The sequence below is a fragment of the Capra hircus genome, chromosome 7, assembly GCF_001704415.2.
Source record: "Capra hircus breed San Clemente chromosome 7, ASM170441v1, whole genome shotgun sequence".
Taxonomy (NCBI): domain Eukaryota; kingdom Metazoa; phylum Chordata; class Mammalia; order Artiodactyla; family Bovidae; genus Capra; species Capra hircus.
In genome coordinates, this window is record NC_030814.1 from 49,448,423 (window position 1) to 49,471,558 (window position 23,136).

General features: G+C 43.7%; 1 protein-coding gene across 1 annotated transcript in view; it reads right to left on the minus strand.

The window, feature by feature from the left end:
- ARHGEF37 (Rho guanine nucleotide exchange factor 37) overlaps positions 1–23,136 on the minus strand; it is a 58,815-nt gene that overhangs the window by 13,972 nt on the left and 21,707 nt on the right. Inside the window, exons 4-9 of the mRNA XM_005683157.3 lie at positions 14,860–15,007; positions 7,378–7,577; positions 6,086–6,216; positions 3,416–3,520; positions 1,411–1,521; positions 429–758 (exon numbers count right to left, since the gene is read on the minus strand). Of these exons, the coding sequence (XP_005683214.2) occupies positions 429–758; positions 1,411–1,521; positions 3,416–3,520; positions 6,086–6,216; positions 7,378–7,577; positions 14,860–15,007 (1,025 nt within the window). The remainder of the gene's footprint in view (positions 1–428; positions 759–1,410; positions 1,522–3,415; positions 3,521–6,085; positions 6,217–7,377; positions 7,578–14,859; positions 15,008–23,136) is intronic.

A 23,136-nucleotide genomic window follows, 5' to 3' on the forward strand; every position in this document is an offset into this window, starting at 1 on the left:
CAGTGCACAGTAAAGGCTCACAGGGAGGCAGCTGCTACAAGTAGTAGCAGGGGCAGGAACACCAGCTTGAAGCATTTACTCCTGACTAATATAGAAAGGGCCCTGTCTCTTGTCACCTGTTTCTAATACACTCCAGGCAATGGCCCTAAGGCCTCTTATTTTCCCAGGCGAGCCTCCTGTGTTTCTGAGTCCCAGAGCCTGCAAGTGGCCAGTTCTATACTACCCTTGCTTCCACGGTCTGACTCTATTAAAGGAGGTAGAACAGGCATGCGAGAGATCCAGAAGGTCCCCATGGCCTCCTCCTGAGCACCTGGTAGCCTGTTTGGGAGGCCCAACTTCACTCCACCTCGGCCCCTTTAAACAACCCGCTGAAGGGCTGAGGAAGCCCATCCAATTTACCAGACTCACCCCAGTGCCAGAGGCCTTACCTGGGCCAAGCTGTCCTCTGCCCTCTGCAGCACTTGCTTTGCAAGGTCCCTCTGGAGAGTCACAAATGCGCATAGAATCTGGCTGAGCCACCGCATGGCCAGCTGGTTAAACTGTGGGAGTTCAGCCACTAGCAGGGAGTTGAGTGCCTGGTACGTGTGCCGCGCTGCCTCCTCCTCGTAGGTCATGCTGCCCACCTCCAACAGCTTCTCTTCCACCCTCTCAAAGTCCAGTAATTTGTCCAGACGCTTCTTGATCAGGTTCTGAGGGCCTGCCAAGGCTTTGGCCAGGCTGCACAATGGCTGCCACACCTGCGCTTCCAGTTGCTGCTTCTGTGGGGAGAGGTGAGCTTGGGAGTTGAAGAAAGAAGTGGCAAAGGGTGGCCACAGGAAGAAGGAGCTTTGGAGAGAGGCTCCAGTGCCACTCTTACTGAACAGCTGTGACCTCTAGCACGATATTTAACCTTTCAGGGCCTCAAGGTACCCATCTGAGAAATGGGGACAATGCATGCAACAAGCTTAGCAGAGTGCAAAGAATAAGTATTCAACATATGTCATTTCTTAATATGGTTACTATGCAGAGATGTTGAAAAAATTTTGTATAGGATGGTGATCAAAACCATAGTCCTTGGGGCTAAGATCCTAGCTTGCCATTGATCATCTAAATAACCTGGGAAGTCACCCTCTCTGAGCCTCATCTCCAGAATGGAGTTATTAACAGTATTTACCCTGTAAGCTATGTTGTGAGGATTAAATGAGTAAAGAATGTAAAGACTTTAGCACAGTGCCAGGCAGATAACATGGCTCAACTAAACATTAGCTGGCCCTATTTTTATCAGGAAAAGGCACTAATAATAATCTCCACCCTGCTGACTACCCAGGACAGTTATGGATGTAACCATTGAGGAAAGGGCCTCACTTCTAAATATTATTCTTATAGACTCTGCCACCTGCCTGGAAAAAAGAAGGGAGAAGTTCCACTCACAAACTCTGGGAAGGCCTGGAGCTGCAGGTCTCTTGCCAGGTAACAGTACTGTACCACAGGCCCCCCGGGGATTTCCAGATTGTAGTCCTGGGGCCGGAAGCGGAGGAAAGCCTAGATGGGGGTCAAAGGAGAGCCAATTACAGCCCACTGAGACCATCTCACACCTGAAAGCCCCTTCATGATATCCTGGAAAAGGTTGCCCAGGCTGTCTGCACACCCTCCAAGTGTCTGCACACAGCTAATCTATCCTTGCACAACTCAGGTGATTAGAATCTTCTTTCTCTAAGCCCACATCTTTCTCCCTATTCCAGTGTTGCCTCCAATTCACACACTTATCACCTTTATGAATTTTTTTTCTGCCATGTCTGCTCCTCATGTTCTAATAATACTTTTCCTTAAATCAACCTAGCATCCCTATTTAAATCAGTGCATTAAAACAAACCAAAAACAACAACAAAAAACACCTTATGGGGAATTCCCTGGCAGTCTAGTGGTTAGGAGTCCGTGCTTTCACTGCCGAGGGCCTGGGTTCAGTCCTTGGTCAGGAAACTAAGATCCCACAAGCTGCGTGGCATGGCCAAAAAAAAAAAAACCAAAAAACCCAACCTTATGATACTTCCATAAAGGAAAAGCCAGTAATAATTGCCATAAATAAGCATGTTAAAAATAACTGCTATAAAAACAATGCTATTAAATTCTGTTTGGGTGTCATGGCCAGCTGAAGGCTTCCAGCCTGAGACTGGTTCTGCTGGTTTACTTACATGCCAGCAATAGAGGCTTTTCCTGGACTTTGAGGATTAAAAGAGAGAGTCAGTTTCTTGCTATGGGATTTCATGTCAACACTATATCTGTCATGTAAATCCTGCATTCAGGGCAATGCAGCCTTAATGCTTTTAAGTATCTGTTCTTCTCTGCAAAGCCAGATGTGTCTGTTGGGGGCTTCTGGTTTCTCTCTCTCAAGGCCCCTCCATTCTTTCCCTGAAGGCCTTCCCCATCTCACTCACTGTGCTGTTATCTTTCTGTGTGGGCTGGGGCAAGATGGAGCAGGAATAAGCAGGGGGTGTGCCCCACACACAAAAGCATAGAGCAACAACCTCTCTCCTTGTACACACTTCCAATAATGCCACCCCAAATCCTATTATCCAAAGAGCCTGTTCTCATCTGACTGAACTGGTCTGTGCAAATGGATGTGACTGAGAACAAAACCATGCAAAAGGGACAGAGTGGATGGAATGAGTCAGCAGTGATGACAAGAACGAAGTGGGAATTTGGGCACAAGGAAAGTAATGTGCTGGTTGGGAATGCAAACTGGTGTCCCTGTGCACTGAATCTGGCTTGCAAAAATGTATTTTGTTGGGCCCACATAACATTTAGATTCTTATTTAATTAGATGCTCACATGGGCACATCATGAGATTTCACCTAAAGGTCTCAATTTTCAGTTTTCTTCTTCCTTAAAATCAGAAGAACTGGCAGCATTGGGTCCACACTCCCATGCAGCAACAACTCCCGTGAGACAGGACATTTAATTTTATTTTATTCATTTATGCATTTATTCAGTCATTCAAACTCCAAATATTACTACATATTGAACTCTACCATAAAAGTCTCATAAATAGACAATAGGCCTATACACCTATACACTTCAGTCAATAATATTACCTGCCTGGTCCCTTTGAGCACCTGTTTGTTACTCCTGCTCTAGAGCCGGTCTGGCAGGGTACTTCCAGATGACTCTGCTTCCAGTGAATTTGACTCTGCCCAGTGGGAACCCCAGTCCCTGAACACTCAATGAACTCAGAAGTTGCCCCAGCCAGATAACCTCTAGAATAAGGAGTGCTTGCCCATGGCCCTTCTCTGGCCTCCAACCAGCAACTGTTATGATCTCTCCCAGTTGGTTCCTGAAGCTAGTGCCTTTGTCAGGAGCTTGTTCCATGGGCCCTACGTACCTGCCCAGGTATCCCAGCCCCACTCCCCACCCCCATTATTTACCACAGGGCCCTCACCTCCAAATTATCCAGGTAAGCAGCCACGTTGCTCTTCAGCTCAGTCACACACAGCGACACCCAGTGGAACTTCTCTTCTAAGTCATCAAATTCCTTGTCTTCCGTCTGAGAGTAAAGTTACGCTTATGAGGGCCGAGAACATCCACATGGAGGCAGTGTAAACCTCGGTCCCAAGTCCTTGCTAGGAACCACACACACACCTTTCCACAGACCCGGACATCAAAGCCATTCCTCCAGTCCCCAGACTGAGTGGGATGGTTAGAGGCAGTGAGTGCAGCTTAGTGGTTTTGTATTCAGACCATGAAATCAGACACATGAGCCCTGGTTCACTTGCTTCCTGTCTGTGTGAACTCAGGCAATTGTTTTGCCCTCTTGGAGCCTGTTTCTGCATCTGCAACATGGGGATAATATGAACATTTACTTCATTGTATGGAACCATTAATGCCTGGTTCAGAGTAAGTACTCAGTCAACCTAAGTTTCTACAAGTAGCTATTTAAGGCTGGTTCCTTGCCCAGGCCCAGACATAAGTTTTCCTATCTGCATCAAGAGGCTTTGCTGGTGGCTCAGAGGTAAAGAATCTGCCTGCAGGGCAGGAGACACAGGAGATTCAGGTTTGATTCCTGGGTCAGGAAGATCCCCTGGAAAAGGAAATGGCAACCCATTCTATTATTCTTGCCTGGAGAATCCCACTGACAGAGAAGCCTGGTGGGCTACAGTCCATGAGGTCGAAAAAACACAACTGAGTGACTGAAAACACACATACACCTGTATCAAGAGGCCCCGGAGAAAGAGCAGCACAAGGCACAGAGGAGAAACCCCACCCTGGCTATTCAGAATCAAGCGGAGGGACTTTCCTAACTTCCAGTGCAGGGGTGTGGCTTTGATTCCTGGTTAGGAAGCATCACTATGAACAAAGCTAGTGGAGGTGATGGAATTCCAGTTGAGCTATTTCAAATCCTAAAAAATGATGCGGTGAAAGTGCTGCACTTAATATGCCACTAAATTTGGAAAACTCAGCAGTGGCCACAGGACTGGAAAAGGTCAGTTTTCATTCCAATCCCAAGGAAAGGCAATGCCAAAGAATGTTCAAACTACCACACAATTGCACTCATCTCACAGGCTAGCAAAGTAACGCTCAAAATTCTCCAAGCCAGGCTTCAACAGTACATGAAGTGTGAACTTCCAGATGTTCAAGCCAGATTTAGAAAAGGCAGAGGAACCAGAGATCAAATTGCCAACATCTGCTGGATCATGGAAAAAGCAAGAGAGCTCCAGAAAAACATCTACTTCTGCTTTATTGACTACGCCAAAGCCTTCAACTGTGTGGATCATAACAAACTGTGGAAAATTCTTATAGAGAAAGGAATACCAGACCACTTGACCTGCCTCCTGAGTAATCTGTATGTAGGTAAAGAAGCAACAGTTAGAACTGGACATGGAACAACAGACTGGTACCAAATAGGAAAAGGAGTATGTCAAGGCTGTATATTGTCACTCTGCTTATTTAACTTATATGCAGAGTACATCATGAGAAATGCTGGGATGGATGAAGCACAAGCTAGAATCAAGATTGTCGGGAGAAATATCAATAACCTCAGATATGCAGATGACACCACCCTTATGGCAGAAAGTGAAGAGGAACTAAAGAGACTCTCAAAGAGCCTCTCAAAGAGAAAGAGGAGAGTGAAAAAGTTGGTTTAAAACTCAACATTCAGAAAACTAAGATCATGGCATCTGGTCCCATCACTTCATGGCAAATAGATGGGGAAACAATGGAAACAGGGACAGACTTTATTTTGGGGGCTCCAAAATCACAGCAGATGGTGATTGCAGTCAGGAAATTAAAAGATGCTTACTCTTTGCAAGAAAAGTTATGACCAACATAGACAGCATATTAAAAAGCAGAGACATTATTTTGCCAACAAAAGTCCATCTAGTCAAAGCTATGATGTTTCCAGTAGTCATGTATGGATGTGAGAATTGGACTATAAAGAAAGCTGAGCACCGAAGAATTTATGCTTTTGAACTGTGGTGTTGGAGAAGACTCTTAAGAGTCCCTTGAACTGTAAGGAGATCCAACCAGTCCATCCTAAAGGAGATCAGTCCTGGGTGTTCATTGGAAGGACTGATGTTGAAGCTGAAACTCCAATACTTTGGCCACCTGATGCAAAGAACTGACTCATTTGAAAAGACCCTGATGCTGTGAAGGATTGAAAGTGGGAGGAGAAAGGGACGACAGAGGATGAGATGGTTGGATAGCATCACTGACTCAATGGACGTGAGTTTAAGTAAACTCCGGAAATTGGTGATGGACAGGAAGGCCTGGTGTGCTGCAGTCCATGCAGCTGCAAAGAGTTAGACACAACTGAGCAACTGAACTGAACTGAACAGGAAGCCAAGATCCCACATGCCTTGTGGCCAAAATGCCAGGACATAAAACAGAAGCAATATTGAAATAAATTCAAAGACTTTAAAAATGGTCCACAGCAAAAAATCTATAAAGAACCAGTAAACTTTAAACAAAAGAATCAAGTGAGGGTGCCTACTCTGCCCCTTCCTGGCCTCAGTCTCCTCATCTCTGAAAGCAGTCTAAGACTTCACCTCACCACCGCACCGTCTTGCTCCTTGGGATGGCTGGCATGCAACCCTTCCTCCAGTGCATTGCTCACCCTGGGAACGAGCCCCGCCTCCTGCTTCAGCAGCTGGCTCAGCCGGGTGGTCTTCTTGGAGAGGGTGTGTGTATTGATGCGAGCCAGTCGCTCCCGGAGGCTCAGCGGCTCCACCTTGGTGTACTTGGAGGCTGCACCAACAGAGGAAAAGGAAGGCACAGGGACCAGAGCTGACCAGGGAAAGTAAGAGACCCTGACATCCCAGCTGGGCAGCTCTTAGGCCCTCTTCTCAAACATCAGGGCCACATCCACTAGAATGGCAAATCTTGGAGGTAAAACACAGGGCTCAGAATCCTCACTGACTGAAGAAGTTCATACCAGCTTGATTTCTTGCGCCTCAGTTTCCTCATCTGTAAATGAGGCCAACCACTTCCCAGGATGGCTGGGAGATCACATAAGTTGATGGAAATGAAGCAAATGACTTAAGTTCTCATTTTACCCAACTGTGAAATAAGACTAACAGTGCCAACCTCAGGACTATCATAAGGATCAAACAAAATAAGTGAAAAAAACAAGTCATAGCTACCCCTTAGTAAAGATTAGCTAAATTATCATTACTATACTGTCTTAGTTGTGTAAGTTTTTCCTCTACCTAGGACACTGTGACACTCTGCAGACCTTTCTGTTTTAGCAACTTGAGAGGCAACAGTCTCCCCATTTTCTCCTCCTACCCTCATCCCTGATACATACACAGCTCTTTGCCTCCCAGTATTCATTTCTCCTTAGTGTAGCAGCCATGTGGTTTGGATAAGAATGATTTCACTTTAGTTCAGGGAGTGGTTGCTGACTGTTATAAGCCAGTTCACACAATCCTCACTCCTCTACCACAGTGACAGGTTCAAAGAAAGGCTTACAACCCAGGCATAAGCCAAACAGTTCATGGCATACCCCTAACCATGGCAATTGGTTCAGGGTGAGCATATGACTCAAATAAATCCTATTAGAATGAAGCTCCAATTTAGTGTTTACAGCTAAGTGGAGAAAGGGTCCATGTTCTCCTGGAAGGTGTAGTGTTCAGACTTGAGTCTTAGGACAGCAATAGCCACTTATTGTTATGAGGGAGGCCAGTTTGAAGAGGCAAGTGACAGATAGTGAAGGTCAGAGACAAGAGAATTATAGGGAAATGACACCAGCTCCCAGATTAAATCCTACTTAAAGCCCACGTTACCTCTGGACTTGTAGGTTACATAAGTAACTGTCTTCCCTTTACTAGTGAAGCCAGTTTGAGGTGAGATTTTTGTTAACTAGAAGCATTCTCACTAATGTATCACCTAAATGCCCCAAGTCCTTACCCACTTCTTTGCGCCTCTTGTACTCATTGATGTTGGTGACCACATCTTGGAGGGCAGAGGTAGCCCTCTGAAGGACAGCGTAGGCACTGGCATCAGGGAGTGTGTTTTCCAGAATTTTCTGCAGCAGCAATGGGTATTTGGTAATCCTCTGCAGAGGAATTACCAGCAAGAAACTGAGGCCTGAAGGTCCAGCTTGCGGCCTGAGGGAGAAGGCTGGTGTTAAGTAGGTCAAGTCCACCCTTGGGGGCACCAAAGGGCCTGGGGTCTAGTCCTAGCTCTGCTGTTTAACACTCTATGTGATCTCAGGCAAGTCGCCCTCCTTTGGGAGTCCTCAATTTCCTCATCGGGTACTGCTAGTCCTCACTTTACCCTTTTCTGGACCTCGGTTCCCCATATGTACTAATTCCGAAGGTCAGTTCTCTGTCCTCAGTTTACTTGGTCTCTCAATAGCAGATACAGCAGACCATTCCGTATTTCTCAAAACACTTGCTTCAAAAATTTTGGCCCCAGAGATGCCCTTTGTCCTGTTTCTCTCACTCCATGGGCCACTTTCCTGGCTTCTCTCCAATGCGGGAGTGCCCTGGGGCCTCCTCTCTCCACTCACTCTCTTCCTGAGCTCCTTTAGTCCTACAGCTTTAAACACAAGGCAAACCCAGATCTCCACTTCTTACTTCTGCCCAGAGCTCCAGACTCACATGGTCAACTAGCCTACTTGAGATCTCCACTTGGGTATGTCTCAAGCACAACTCCATCTGCTGGACACGCACGTGGTATTTCATTTTAAAAAATGGTCCTGGTGCTTCAAAAAAGAAGCGCTTTTAAAATCACAAGAACTTGGGAAATCCCTGGTGGGTGGTTTGATGGTTAGGATTCAGTGCTTCCACTGTGGTAGGCCCAGGTTTAATCCCCAGTGGAAGAGCTAAGATCTCACAAGCCTTGGGGCCCAGCCCCCTCCAAACATTTTTTTTTAATCATAGGAATTTAATGTTTAGAGAGGCATGTAAAGTATTTAAGGGTAAAAACTCATAGTATCTGTAATTTCCTTTAAATTACTTAGTATAAAGCTAGATGCAGCAAACAGAAGGCATTTATACTCGCTCATTTCAGGTGATGGGTGTGTGTGTTCATTACATTATTCTATTTTTCTATAGGGCTGAAAATTTTAATTTGAAAAAGGAAAATACAAAACACAGGAACTAATAGCGTCAAGGTCCCTTACAGATGTATCATTTGATGCATAAATGATTATTTCCAGCCCCCTTCCTGATGATGTCTGGAATTTGCAGAAAGAGTGCCCAAGTCAATGGCATCTGGGACAAGGCTCCAACAGTCTTTCTTTGATCATGACCAGTAGCCCTCAGACCCACCTTCTGAGAAACACACGAGGGTTTCAAACATCAATGTCTAAGCATGCCTCCTTCACGAAGACTCACAAATACCTCTCATGACTATTATCTGGCCTCCTCTCTACAGTACCTTTGCCTCTTGCTCTTCTTCCTATGGAAAAAACCTCCAGACCAAATGTCCAGGAAAGATCAGCCATAAGGCCTAGAACAGACAAAGCAGGTAGGAACTACCCCCTCCCTCCCATTAACTGCAGGAGTTGGAATGCAGGGGTTGAACTATCTGTCAGGTTATGCCTGTGCTGACCATCTGCTCTCACCAAGGGTTTCCTAGCGCCTGGCTGACTGTGGGCAGGAGAGGTGGAAACGGTGGTCAGATATTTGCAAAACTCTGTCCTCTGGGCTTACTTTTGATAGGAAAAGGACAACTGCCTCATGGGGACAACTATTGCCTCACAAATCAGAAACGACAGAGGGCAGGGAGCCTTCAAAGAGATGATTACATCTCTTCTCCACAATCATCAAGAACTACAGAATTACAGCAACCTCTTTCTTTACAGCCTTCCTAAAGTAATTTGGAAAAAGCTCTTTATGTAGCCTATCAGATGGGCAATAAAAATTAAAAGACTTGGGACTTCCCTAGTAGTTTAGTGGTTAAGACTCTGTGTTCCCAATGCAAGCGGTATGGGTGCAATCCTGATTGAAGAACTAAGATCTCCCATGCCACATGGTGTGGCCAAAAAAAAAAAAAAAATTGAAAGACTCACCCAGAGTTGTATGAATATGGGGAAACCAGTCCTCTTACATTCTCTTGGTGAGAGTATCAGTTGGTGGGATCTTTTTAGAGAGTAATTTAGCAATTTGTGAAATATACAATTCCCTCAATCCTACTACAGAAATCTACCCACAGAAATATTAACTCAAGTGAGCATGGGTAAAGGTAGAAGTTATTCAGCAACTCTGTGACAGTAAAATTTGGGAAACAACTCAAATATCCATCAACAGGGGATGAGTTGACTATAAGCTGCCCTGGAAAAGAACCCTATGTAGCCATTAAAGAAGAACATGGTTTAAAGAAAAAAAAAAAGGAACATGGTAAAATAATTCATGGCTATGGTTAAGTGAAAAAACAAGTCCTAGAATGTAGAGTGCTGCAGCTGCTGCTAAGTTGCTTCAGTTGTGTTCGACTCTGTGTGACCCTGTAGACGGCAGCCCACCAGGCTTCCCTGTCCCTGGGATTCTCTAGGCAAGAACACTGGAGTGGGGTGCCATTTCCTTCTTCAATGCATGAAAGTGAAAAGTGAAAGCGAAGTCGCTCAGCTGTGTCCGACTCTTAGCGACCCCATGGACTGCAGCCTACCAGGCTCCGCCGTCCATGGGATTTTCCAGGCAAGAGTGCTGGAGTGGGGTGCCATTGCCTCCTCCAGAATGTAGAGCAGGAGTCTCTTAAAAATTCATTAATTCATTCATTCTTTCTATTTATCTATCCATCCATCCAACATCTAGATTTTCCCATGGAAACTCTATTTCTTACCTGTCTATAAATACACAGAATCAAATTTGGATGGAACATGTTAACTACTAGGGGGAGGCATGGGAAACAGGAAACCAAGGGGGAATGGACTTATACTTTTTACTTTACATAATCTGTATATTGTTTGACATTTCCTTTTTTCAATAAGTATGTTACTTTCATACTTAAACAAAAAACCGCCAATAAAGGAAAACAGATTATGTGTCTTCTCCCAACACTCTGCCTAAGTTGTTGTGGAACTCCGGGTGCTTTGTGTTAGACTGATCCACCTCTCCTCCTCCCTGAAAGCTGTACCATCAGACTGGTCTCCCTAAAGCAAAGCTTCCTGTGGCTGCAAGGACAAGCCTCTGATTCCACTGGCCACCAGGTGGGAAGCGCTGCCTTAAGAGCTGCTGCTGCTGCTAGGTCGCTTCAGTCGTGTCTGACTCTGTGCGACCCCACATATGGCAGCCCACCGGGCTCCTCTGTCCATGGGATTTTCCAGGCAAGAGTACTGGAGCAGGGTGCAATTGCCTTCTCCGGCCTTAAGAGCTAGGATAAACTAAACACCTCACCAACTCACCCACCCAAATAAAAAGTGGGAGGTAGCATATATTTTGGAATCACAAAGATCTATTGAAATAGTGCCATTTATCATCTCTGGATATCCAGCTGGTGTGATCCTAGTCAGCCAGGCTCCAGAAAGAGTCCCATGATCATTAGCACAGAAAGCCGGGATGACTGTTTCAGGAGGGAGGTGATTAATAGTTCTAGAGCAGCATACATAGTAGGAGCCCCTTAAAATTCATTCTATCTACCCATCCATCCACCCACCATCCAATGTCTATACTTTCCCGTAGGAAGTCTATTTTCTGTCTTCCTGGAAATACACAGAGTAAAATTGGGATGACTGAAAGGATGTCCGTCCTGCTGCAACATTAGACCAGAGGATTTCATTGAGGGCAATCTTAAAACCTGCAGGCTCTGGGGTGCTGCAGGCATTTAGTGGACAGGGTCCCAGGGAAGCAGAATATCCTTCAAGGACAGTCTTGTATTACGGAGAATTGTTCTACGCTTCATGTGCCCCTCTCAACATTCAGAGACTGAATGAATGCCTTGAAACAGACTGCAATTTCAAGAACTGAGATATATTTGTGACACCTGGACTTCCAGTCACATATCTTCACACTGGGAATTACTATGGTACTACCTTTTGTAAATATGACACAGGCCATCTGTAAGAATATCATTCCTCATTTTCTCTGCCTCCCAGTATGTAATATTATCCCTACTTCAATTATGTTGTTTCCTTCTTTCTCTTACCATACACAAGGAAGCCAAGTTTGTGTCATTCCAGGGTACACATATTATCTGCTCTTTTGGTTTTCTGTACTTTGTGTACAGAATGGCTTCTGATTCTTTTTCGCTTATAACCATGTGATCGCTAGTGTAGTGGTGCCCAAGCATTTGCATACATTACATTATACATATTATATATTACATATGTAATATATATTACATTATTAGAAATTATTTTCCTTTTATTTCTCTTTTAACTATAGCTAAGCCATTATGTTTATTTTTTCAATTATGTATATGGGCAGGAGAATTTTTTTCAGAATGTAACTCAGGATAATAAATTTGTTATAAAAAGGGAGCACTGGGACTGAAGGAGCAGAGAACCACAGTGTGGTCTCAGGGAAGCATAATCCCTTCCTAACCAAGATAACCACCATAGCTATGGTATTACTAGGGAATTACTGAGTATTACCTGTATGCAGTGAGTCTACATCCCCATGAGCCGTTGCTTTTACTCCCACTCTACATGTAGGGAAACTAGGTTCTGAGACACTAAATGGCTCCTGCCAAGGTGAATAAAGAGCAGAGAGCTCAATTCGTTGCCAGGCTGCCTGGCACCAAAGCCCATGAGAAATGTCTGGCCCAGTTGGGAAAGACCGGAGTGCAGAAGATGTGACAAAGAGCAGCCTCTGTGCCAACTAGGGCCCCCCACACAGTGCTTCCAACATGTCTGAACTAGATGCCAATATTTAACACTGCGGAGACTTACATCAAAGCTTCTGGTTTCTCTTGAAAGATCAGAGGATCTGGCCACAGTGGAATCATATTTCTACACAGCAACTGAGGTAGGTGGTTTACCAAAAAATGGCTGCAATTACTTTACTCTCTGTATCTATACCCTTTAATATGACCTTGAAGCTTCTCCCACCAAGAAGTGGGGACTATTTTTCCACCTCCCAACTGGCACAGTATGCCAGTTCTAAGCCGAGATCTCAAAAGGCAGAGCTGAGTCAGCTCGTGTGTCCCACGTTCATAGGAAAGTCCAGCCAGCATCAGCAAAACTGACCTATGGTTGATCACAGACATGTGAGGGAGTTCAGCCAGGACTAGAAAAATCATTTACTGAGTCCAGCTAAATTGCTAACATGCACAAATGTGACCTTGAGAAATATTTGCTTTAAACAAATTTTGGAAATGATTTCTATTTTAAACCACTATATTTGGGGTGATATGCTATAGCAAAAGCTACTTGATATAACAGTGATCAGCTGAGGCTGGGCTGCAGCTGCACTCTATACAGGGACTGCTGGCTCTGATTTGCCACAGTCTCCATTGCTCCCTTTTGTCTCACAGCTGGCATCCTGCTTCCCTCATTTCTGTTACTTGCCTCACTCCTGTAGAAATGTATTTAGTGACCCTTACAAAAGCCTAAATTTGTAAGATCCATGAAGGGATCAAAGGAATCAAAGAAAATGAAAGTAGGCTTTTTTGAAGGCTGGGAGGGGCTAGGACATGGCTACTTCAAAAGAAGGCTTCAAGGGGCACAGGGGTTAAGGATATGATAAGGGAGAGAAGAAAGAGAGGTAGCAGGAGGCTCCACATGAGATATTGCTAGCTTTAAAGACCAAAATCTATACTCTCTTGGGTGTAAACAGGAAATGCCTAAGTAAGATGAAATAACAATGATAACCTCTGTTCCTCCTACACTATTCTGACTTCCAGAAGATGACCTTCATCTGTCTTCACTTGGTAACCTTGGGGAAGATATAAGCTTTTTTTTTTGACCATGCTGCATGGCATGCAGCATCTTAATTCTCCAACCAGGGATTGAACCTGTGCCCTATGCACTGGGAACACGAAGTCTTAACCACCAGACCGCCAAGGAAGTCCTAATGTAAGTCTTTTTAAATATATGATGATGCACTTTACTCATAAGAAGATAAATACAAAATGAAACATTGAGATGCCATTTTTCACCTATCTCAGTGGTAAAAACTCTGAAATTTCACAATGTACTCTGCTGATGAGGCTGAGGGGAAACACCCTTATATTTGTTCATGGGAATATCAACTGGTATTACCTTTACAGTGAGAAATTTTGCAATAGTATCAAAATTATTAACATATACTTCCTTTAATCTAGCAATTTCACATCTGGAAATTTAACTTATAGCTACTTTTATTTGCACCTTAGTAAAATAACATATGTTCGTGAATAATCACATAGCTTTATCTATAATGCTACAAAGAATAGAAACAAACCAATATCCATCAATAGAGAGCAGTTAAATAAACTGTGGAACAACCACATGGTAGAAAAATACACAGCCATCCAAAGGGTCATACGTATATGTATTGAATCGGAAAGACCTCCAAGATATAAGTGAAAAAAATTATAAACTTTTATAAGAAGATGGGAAAATAAGAGTATATATTTAGATTTACTTGTATAGGTATACAGGAACTCTACAAAGATCCACAAGGAATTTAAAAGTGGTTACCTTGACTTTGCAGGGAGTTGCAACAGTTGGATGGATGAAGGGACAGGGTGGGGGAGATCTTTCACTTTTACTGTTTAAATTCAGATGTTTTAAAGCTTTTAAACTGTGTTAAGTGCTACCTGTTCAAAATTTTAATTTAAAAAATTTATTCTCTACGTATCTCTACCCCGAGCTCCCACTCACTGGTGCCAGCTCTGGGCTGCGAGGCCTCCCAAGGCAGTTCTGATCCTTTTCTGTGGGGCAGGACTCCAGGCATCTGTAGAGAAGTCTCCTCAGGTGGTGCAAGCCTGCTTCCTGCCACTGCTGCTTACAGCACATGGTTCCTACCATCTCACTGCCCTCCCTATGGTGCGCACAAGTGCTGTTCACCAAATGTTTCTGTTTTTCCACCTCTGAACACATGGCTGGAAGGCATGCCCTGGCCTCCTGGTACTGGATGAAGTCAGGTGATTAGCTCTGTACTCTGAATTATGAGAAGCAATGGATGTTACTTCTGGCCTGGAACTTTTAGTAACCAGTGTGAGACCCTCCATTGTTCTTTGTTCCTTGCCAAGTCACCGGCCATGTTCCAGACAGTGGCTGGTGTCAGCTTGAATTCCAGAGTGAGCATGACACTGGGAAGAGCCCAGGTTAACCCATATTGGAGCATAAGGAAGGTGGAAACCTCATTGGCTGAAACCACTAAAAGAGTTGGGCGTTGTTTGTCTCTGCAACATAGCCTAGCCTAGCCTGACTAGGACACTCCTGAAACAGTGTGAGCAGCCCCAAGCTAGGGTGAGACTTTAACAGCCCCTGACCTCAGCATCCATAGGGATCATTCTACTCACAGCACTGCCTCAATGATGCCCTGGATCTCCCGCTGCAGCTCTGGCTCCTTCCGGTAGGTCTCTACCAGCAGCAAGGCCTGTTCGTAGCTGGCACAGTACACCTTATAGACTTGCTCCAACTCCTCTTGGAATTCCAGGAATGCGTTACCTGACAGTGAAAAAGCAACAAGTTCTCAAAAGAATTTCTGCACGTCCTCTTGCTTAGAACAGGGAGGCTGTGAGTGACACAGCTAAGCACTTTAGCTCTGACGTAAGACTGCCTGGCTTAACCAGCACTGTAACCTTGGGCAAGTCACCTCATCTTCCTCAGCTCCCATGTTTTCATCTCATTTTCAAAAGGCTGCTGTAGGATTAAGTGACACAATGATGTAGTGTATGTGCTTAATAAACAGTATCTATAATTACAGTAATAATACTGATAATTGCCACATTTGGACAATGTTTTATAGTTTACAAAACATACTCAAGTTATATCTTTATAATTACCATGTATGGTAAGTACAATTCCAAACCCTGTTTACAAAGACATTCTACAGCACAGCATGGATAGTCACAAATGTGGGCTTTGGAGTCAGAGAGAAGTAAAGCCAGATCTCCAGCCAACCCTTTCCCAGTAGTACAGTCTAGGGTGAGTATCTGATCCCTCTGACCCTCCATATTTTCATCTATAGATGGGAATACAGATAGTACTCACCTCCAAGTGTTCACTGGAATGATTAATTTTAAAAATGTATATAAAGCACCTGACACAAACTTCATTTCTCAAAAACTTACCAACTACTTTTGTGCTGACTGTGTATGAGGCACTCTTCTAAGTTCTTTGAATGAAATAATGACCCTGCCTCATGGGGCTGATATTCTCATGGGGAAGACAGACAATAACAAATATATTTATTTATATATTACATATGCAAGGCGATCCAACCAGTCTATCCTAAAGGAGATCCATCCTGGGTGTTCATTGGAAGGACTGATGTTGAAGCTGAAACGCCAATACTTTGGCCACCTGATGCGCAGAGCTGACTCATTTGAAAAGACCCTGATGTTGGGAAAGATTGAGGGCAGGAGGAGAAGGGGACGACTGAGGATGAGATGGTTGGACGGCATCACCGACTCAATGGACATGAGTTTGGGTAAACTCTGGGAGTTGGTGATGGACAGGGAGGCCTGGTATGCTGCGGTTCATGGGGTCGCAAAGAGTCGGACACGACTGAGCGACTGAACTGAACTGATGCCAGGTAGTGATGAGTACCACAGATTTAAACAAAGCCAGATAAAGAGTGAGAGGTGTCACTGTGGTCAAGAATCTGCCTGCCAATGCAGGACACACAAGAGACATGGGTTTGATCCCTGGGTTGGGAAGATCCCTTGGAGTAGGAAATGGCAACCCACTCCAGTTTATTCTTGCCTGGAAAATTCCATGGGATAGAGGAGACTGGCAGGCTACAGTCCATGGAGTCGCAAAGAGTCAGACATGACTAAGCAACTAAGCACATACACACAGGAGATCTATTTAGGAAAGACCTCCATAAAGATGTGGATGTTCATCATAGTGCAAAAGAATCCATCCATCCCTGAGAAAGTCTGAGGGAAGAGCAGTGCCAGGCTTATGGAAGGATAAACACAAAGGCCTTCAGGCAAGTGAATGCTTAGACATGCAGGTGACACAAGAAGGCAGGTATGGCTGGAACACAGTGAGCAAGGGCACAAAGTAGAGAAAATAAACAGAAAACTGAAGCCAGATTATGTAGGGCCTTGAAGTAAGTAAATATGGTGTAGTAAGGTGTTCAGGCTTTATTCTAATGGTGGCAGGAAGCAACTAGGTTTTGAGCAGGGGTGACAACGATCTAGTTTTTGTTTTAAAAGGATCACGCTCATGCTCAATTTCAATAGCACTTACACTAAAGTTATAACAATACAAGAAAGACTGGCCGTCCCCTGCACACGAATGACATGCCAAATTGTGACATTCTACATCAAAAAAAAAACCGAGAAACTTATGAGATTAGTTACTTGATGGGGAGACAGAATGGGATGGAAAGAACAGGGAATGGGATAGGACAGTAGGGATGAGAGGGGAACAATGCTTTACTGAATATACCTTCTTATACAGCTCTGATCTTGGAACCATGGTAATATTTTACATACTCCCAAAATAAATATACAGCTAAGGCCAACCAGGATGTGGAAGGGGAACCCCAAATAAAATACAAGCAATAAGGAATGAACCTAATTCTATTACAAATGAATAACATAATCACACTGAAGGGTGTATGAAAAAATTAACATAAGTATTTTTCACAAAGGTACAGGCTAGAATTTTTGATTAAAATATAACATAACCAAAAAAAAAAAAAAAACACTCTAAGTGACTACTAACTTCGAACAAATAAGTAAATACACTGTAGATAATGGCAACCATTTCTACCTGTCACAGAAAGATGCTGCAAATAAGAAAAGAGGAAAGATCAGAATGAACCCTGAGATACTGGACTGGAATTGGAGGTATTAGTAGGAACTCATGGTTTTATCTATTTTAAATATATAAATATAGATGAGCTTCCCTGGTGGCTCAGTGGTAAAGAATCCAACTGCCATTGCAGGAGATGCGAGTGTGATCCCTGAGTCGGGAAGATCCCCTGGAGAAGGAAGGAAATGGCAACACACTCCAGTATTCTTGCCTGGGAAATCCCATGGACAGAGGAGCCTGGCAGGCTACAGTCTATGGAGTCGCAAAAATTTGGACATGACTTGGCAACTAAACAACAACATAGATGGATAGATATAGAAAGAAATGTAGATATGTGTACATGCATGTGTTGGTATATATACATATATTTCCTAAATATCAGCTAAGAGGGCCTAGAAGCAATGACACCCCAGGAGCAATAAGCACACCAAAGGTAGGAATCAGGTTTCCCAGGAGAAAAGCTGATCGCAAGGATAGGGCAAGGAAAATACAAGATGAGCTGAGAACACCTTGTAGTGTCAGAAAGCAAGAAAGTGCTCACAAATTGTTAAGAGACACATTGAAAGGACACAGGTGTCAACTTGAAAGAGCTCCTATGGCCAAAGCTGATAAAATATGAGCAAGAAAATGAATAATAATAGTACTGGATTCTGATTCACGGAATAAACCAAATATCCATGAGTTTATACTTAAAAATCTATACTATAACCTTTAAAAATTATGAACCAGTGCCACAACTACTGAAGCCCACACATCTAGAGCCCATGCTCTGCAATAAGAGAAACCACTGCAATGAGAAGCCTGAGCATAACTAGACAGTAGCCACCAATCACCTCAACTGGAGAAGGCCTGCGTAAAGCAATGATGATCAAACACAGCCATAAACACAATAAATAAATAATAAAAATTGTGAATCACTATGCTGTATAATTAAAACATATAACACTATAAATCAACTATACCTAAAAATTTGACAACTAAAAATAACTTTTAAAAAATGAATGGAAGGGACATTTCTTGCTTATAGAATAAGAATTAATAAATGTAGGTGGAAAGGGGAATTGGGGGCAGGCCAAAGCCTTTGACTGTGTGGATCACAATAAACTGGAAAATTCTGAAAGAGATGGGAATACCAAACCACCTGACCTGCCTCTTGAGAAACCTATATGCAGGTCAGGAAGCAACAGTTAGAACTGGACATGGAACAACAGACTGGTTCCAAATAGGAAAAGGAGTACGTCAAGGCTGTATACTGTCACCCTGTTTGTTTAACTTATATGCAGAGTACATAATGAGAAACGCTGGGCTGGAAGAAACACAAGCTGGAATCAAGATTGTTGGGAGAAATATCAGATATGCAGGTGACACCACCAGTATGACAGAAAGTGAAGAGGAACTAAAAAGCCTCTTGAAGAAAGTGAAAGAGGAGACTGAAAAAGTTGGCTTAAAGCTCAACATTCAGAAAACGAAGATCATGGCATCTGGTCCCATCACTTCATGGGAAATAGATGGGGAAACAGTATCAGACTTTATTCTGGGGGGCTCCAAAATCACTGCAGATGGTGACTGCAGCCATGAAATTAAAAGACGCTTACTCCTTGGAAGGAAAGTTATGACCAACCTAGATAGCATATTCAAAAGCAGAGACATTATTTTGCCAACAAAGGTCCGTCTAGTCAAGGCTATGGCTTTTCCAGTAGTCATGTATGGATGTGAGAGTTGGACTGTGAAAAAAGCTGAGTGCCGAAGAATTGATGCTTTTGAACTGTGGTGTTGGAGAAGACTCTTGAGAGTCCCTTGGACTGCAAGAAGATCCAACCAGTCCATTCTAAAGGAGATCAGTCCTGGGTGTTCTTTGGAAAGACTGATGCTAAAGCTGAAGCTCCAGTACTTTGGCCACCTCATGCAAAGAGTTGACTCATTGGAAAAGACTCTGATTCTGGGAGGGATTGGGGGCAGGAGGAGAAGGGGACGACCGAGGATGAGATGGCTGGATGGCATCACCAACTCCATGGACTTGAGTCTGAGTGAACTCTGGGAGTTGGTGATGGACAGGGAGGCCTGGCGTGCTGCGATTCATGGGGTCGCAAAGAGTCGGAAATGACTGAGTGACTAAACTGAATTAAACTGATCTTAAAACGGTTAAAGTGGGTCAACTGCTTGCTGACAAATAAAAACTAAATTTTCAGTTGTGGGCACATTGTAGTATATATAAAATCAAATGAAATGTTGTACACATGAAACTATTAATATATATTAAGAATATTATAAATCAATTTTAATGCCATCAATCAAGCAATATATGTAGAAGAAAACTAATTACTGGGAATTCCCTCTACTTAATTTTTCTATAAATCTAAAAGTGCTCTAAAAAAATAGTCTATTAGAGCTATACTATGTTGAGACTAAATCAGGAGTAAAACATGGCAAGAGGAATAGCTATTAAAAGGCTACTACAGGTCTTCCCTAATGGTCCAGTGGATAAGAATCCTCCTTGGAATTCGGGGGACACTGGTTTGATCCCTAGTCTGAGAAGATACCACGTGTCTTGGGGCAGCTAAGCCCATGAGCTGCAACAACTGAAGCCCATGTGCCCTGGAGCCTGTGCTCTACAAGTGAAGCCACGCAATGAGAAGCCTGTGCACAACAACTAGAGAGTAGGCCCCACTCTCTACAACTAGAGAAAGCCCATACAGCAACAAAGACTCAGCGCAGCCAATAATGAATGAACAAATGTTAAAAAAAGAAAAAGGCAAGACTATCTGGCTGTCTATCTAAGGGGATAGTGGTGAGGGTGAAGAGAAACATATTAGCCACAAAAGGAAGCCACAGACCACAGGAAGCCACGCTAAGCCTAAAGCCTACTGATGCTGTGTGTTGTGCCTGTGAAATGCACCCGGCCCCCCTTGAGACAGGGAGTAACTGGACCAACATGGTCCAGCTCTCAGCAAAGGCTCCCACAGCAAGACTACCATCCCAGGAACCAAAACCCCTCCCCAGTGCTGGTCAAGACAATCCTCAGAAAGAACTCCCTTGGGAGAAGCCCCCAGAACAAGGGAGAACGTGACCAGGAAAGACCACCCAAAACTGTAGTTAGGGAGAATGCATAGGATAGGGAGGTCAACTAGCTGCAGAGATGACCTCACTAGGAGATAGCTTGGGCGTAGCCCTGTAACCTGGGGCGGTTCCCACATTCTTCCCTACTTAGGCTGTTCTGCAAGAATGTGACTTTTGCCAAAGAAACTGCATCACACTGGCATGGCCAGGGGCAGGGGTGTTTCCATAACTGAAGGTGGAGGAAAGCAAACTTCCCTAGAGCAGAGAGCAGAGCTGTCCAACAGGCAGGAATGCAGGGGCACCATTTCTTCTCCTCTTGTCCTCCTTAGTCACAGACTGGAAAGAAGTCACAGCAGCTAAGAGTTACTCTCAGTATCAAAAGTCTACTCTACCTCTGGCTGGATAAATGAGAAAGGGAGGCAGGCTGTTGTCTGAAGGAGCTGCTCAAATCATGACTGCCTGGTCAAGCTGTTTGACCTTAGGAAAGTTACTTAACCTTTCTGAGTCTCGGGTTTGTCTTCAATAAAATGGGGATGATAATGTTTTTGTTCAGTCACTAAGTCGTGCCTGATTCTTTGGGACTCTATGGGCTGCATGCAGCATACCTGGATCCTCTGTTGCCCACTAATAATAATAATCAATAAGTAACAAGGTCATGAGAATAAAAAGGGCTATTTCATGTTCAGTTCACTTCAGTTGCTCAGTTGTGTCCGATTCTTTGCAATCCCATGCACTGCAGCATGCCAGGCTTCCCTGTCCATCACCAACTCCTGGAGCTTACCCAAACTCATGTCCATCAAGTCGGAGATGCCATCCAACCATCTCATATTCTGTCATCCCCTTCTCCTCCCACCTTCAATCTTTCCCAGAAGTAGGGTCTTTTCAAATGAGTCAGTTCTTTGCATCAGATGGCCAAAGTATTGGAGTTTCAGCTTCAGCATCAGTCCTTCCAGTGAGTATTCAGGACTGATTTAGGTACCCATAGTCATGGCTGGCACTGAAATGGGTACTATTTTCATACAGATGGCACGAAACTGAGGCTCAGAGACATGAATGAGATGTGGGTGACAGAACCTTGCAAGTCAGATTCCAAAGCCCCTGCTCTAAACCACTTGACCTATAAGCCACGAGCCATATATAACTCCTAGGAACTTGAAATATAGAGAATCCCAATTAAGATGTGCTGTCAGTGTAAACGACACTGGATTGCAAAGACTTGGTACAAAAAAAAAAGTAGAATGTACCATGAATAAGTTTTACACTAATTACAAGTTGAAATATTATTTTGATATATTGGGTTAAACGAGATATATCATTAAAATTCATTTCACTGCTTTAGTTTTTTTAATGGAGCTACTCAAAAGTCTTAAGTTAAATTCATGGCTCACACTGCATTTCTTTTAGGTAAGACTGAACTAGAACACGGTGCCTTCCCGTGACAGGAGCCCGTGGGGGAACTCCACCCGGAGCTGCATTTGAAATCATTCATAAGAACATGGAACCTGACTCATTTGGGAGGTTCATGCCTGATGTCCAAAAATCTTTTAAAATGCTGTGGTATACACTTCACACCAGTCAGAATGGCTGTGATCCAAAAATCTGCAAGCAATAAATGCTGGAGAGGGTGTGGAGAAAAGGGAACCCTCCTGCACTGTTGGTGGGAATGCAAACTAGTACAGCCACTATGGAGAACAGTGTGGAGATTCCTTAAAAAATTGCAAATAGAACTACCTTATGACCCAGCAATCCCACTGCTGGGCATACACACCGAGGAAACCAGAATTGAAAGAGACACATGTACCCCAATGTTCATCGCAGCACTGTTTATAATAGCCAGGACATGGAAACAACCTAGATGCCCATCAGCAGATGAATGGATAAGAAAGCTGTGGTACATATACACAATGGAGTATTACTCAGCCGTTAAAAAGAATTCATTTGAATCAGTTCTGATGAGATGGATGAAACTGGAGCCGATTATACAGAGTGAAGTAAGCCAGAAAGAAAAACACCAATACAGTATACTAACACATATATATGGAATTTAGAAAGATGGCAATGACGACCCTGTATGCAAGACAGGAAAAAAGACACAGATGTGTATAACGGACTTTTGGACTCAGAGGGAGAGGGAGAGGGTGGGATGATTTGGGAGAATGGCATTCTAACATGTATACTATCATGTAAGAATTGAATCGGCAGTCTATGTCTGACGCAGGATACAGCATGCTTGGGGCTGGTGCATGGGGATGACCCACAGAGATGTTATGGGGAGGGAGGTGGGAGGGGGGTTCATGTTTGGGAACGCATGTAAGAATTAAAGATTTTAAAATTAAAAATAAATTAATTAATTAAAAAAATAAAAAATAAATAAAAAATAAAATGCTGTGGTATGGAACTGGGATAAGGGCCTCCCTTGCATAGCAGGGCCTGGGGGATGAGAGAGGAATAGGAAGAGCTGGTAGAAACCAGCTCAGCCATGATCAAGCACAAAGTTTCACCTAGGAAAAGAAAAGCCCGCATGGATTCTTTGTATCTCTTTTTGGCTAACCACAAGGGGCAGAGGATGAGAAGGCTATTTTCTGTACACTCGGTAAAGGCCAGGGGACAGTCTTGACAAAATGCAGGGGAGCGGTGGGGCGGGGGAGGATGACACATAAGATGCTCAGTTAAATTTGAACTTCAGATAAATAATCAAAGTTTTAATATAAGTATGTCCCAAGTATTCCATGGGATAAACTTAGTATAAT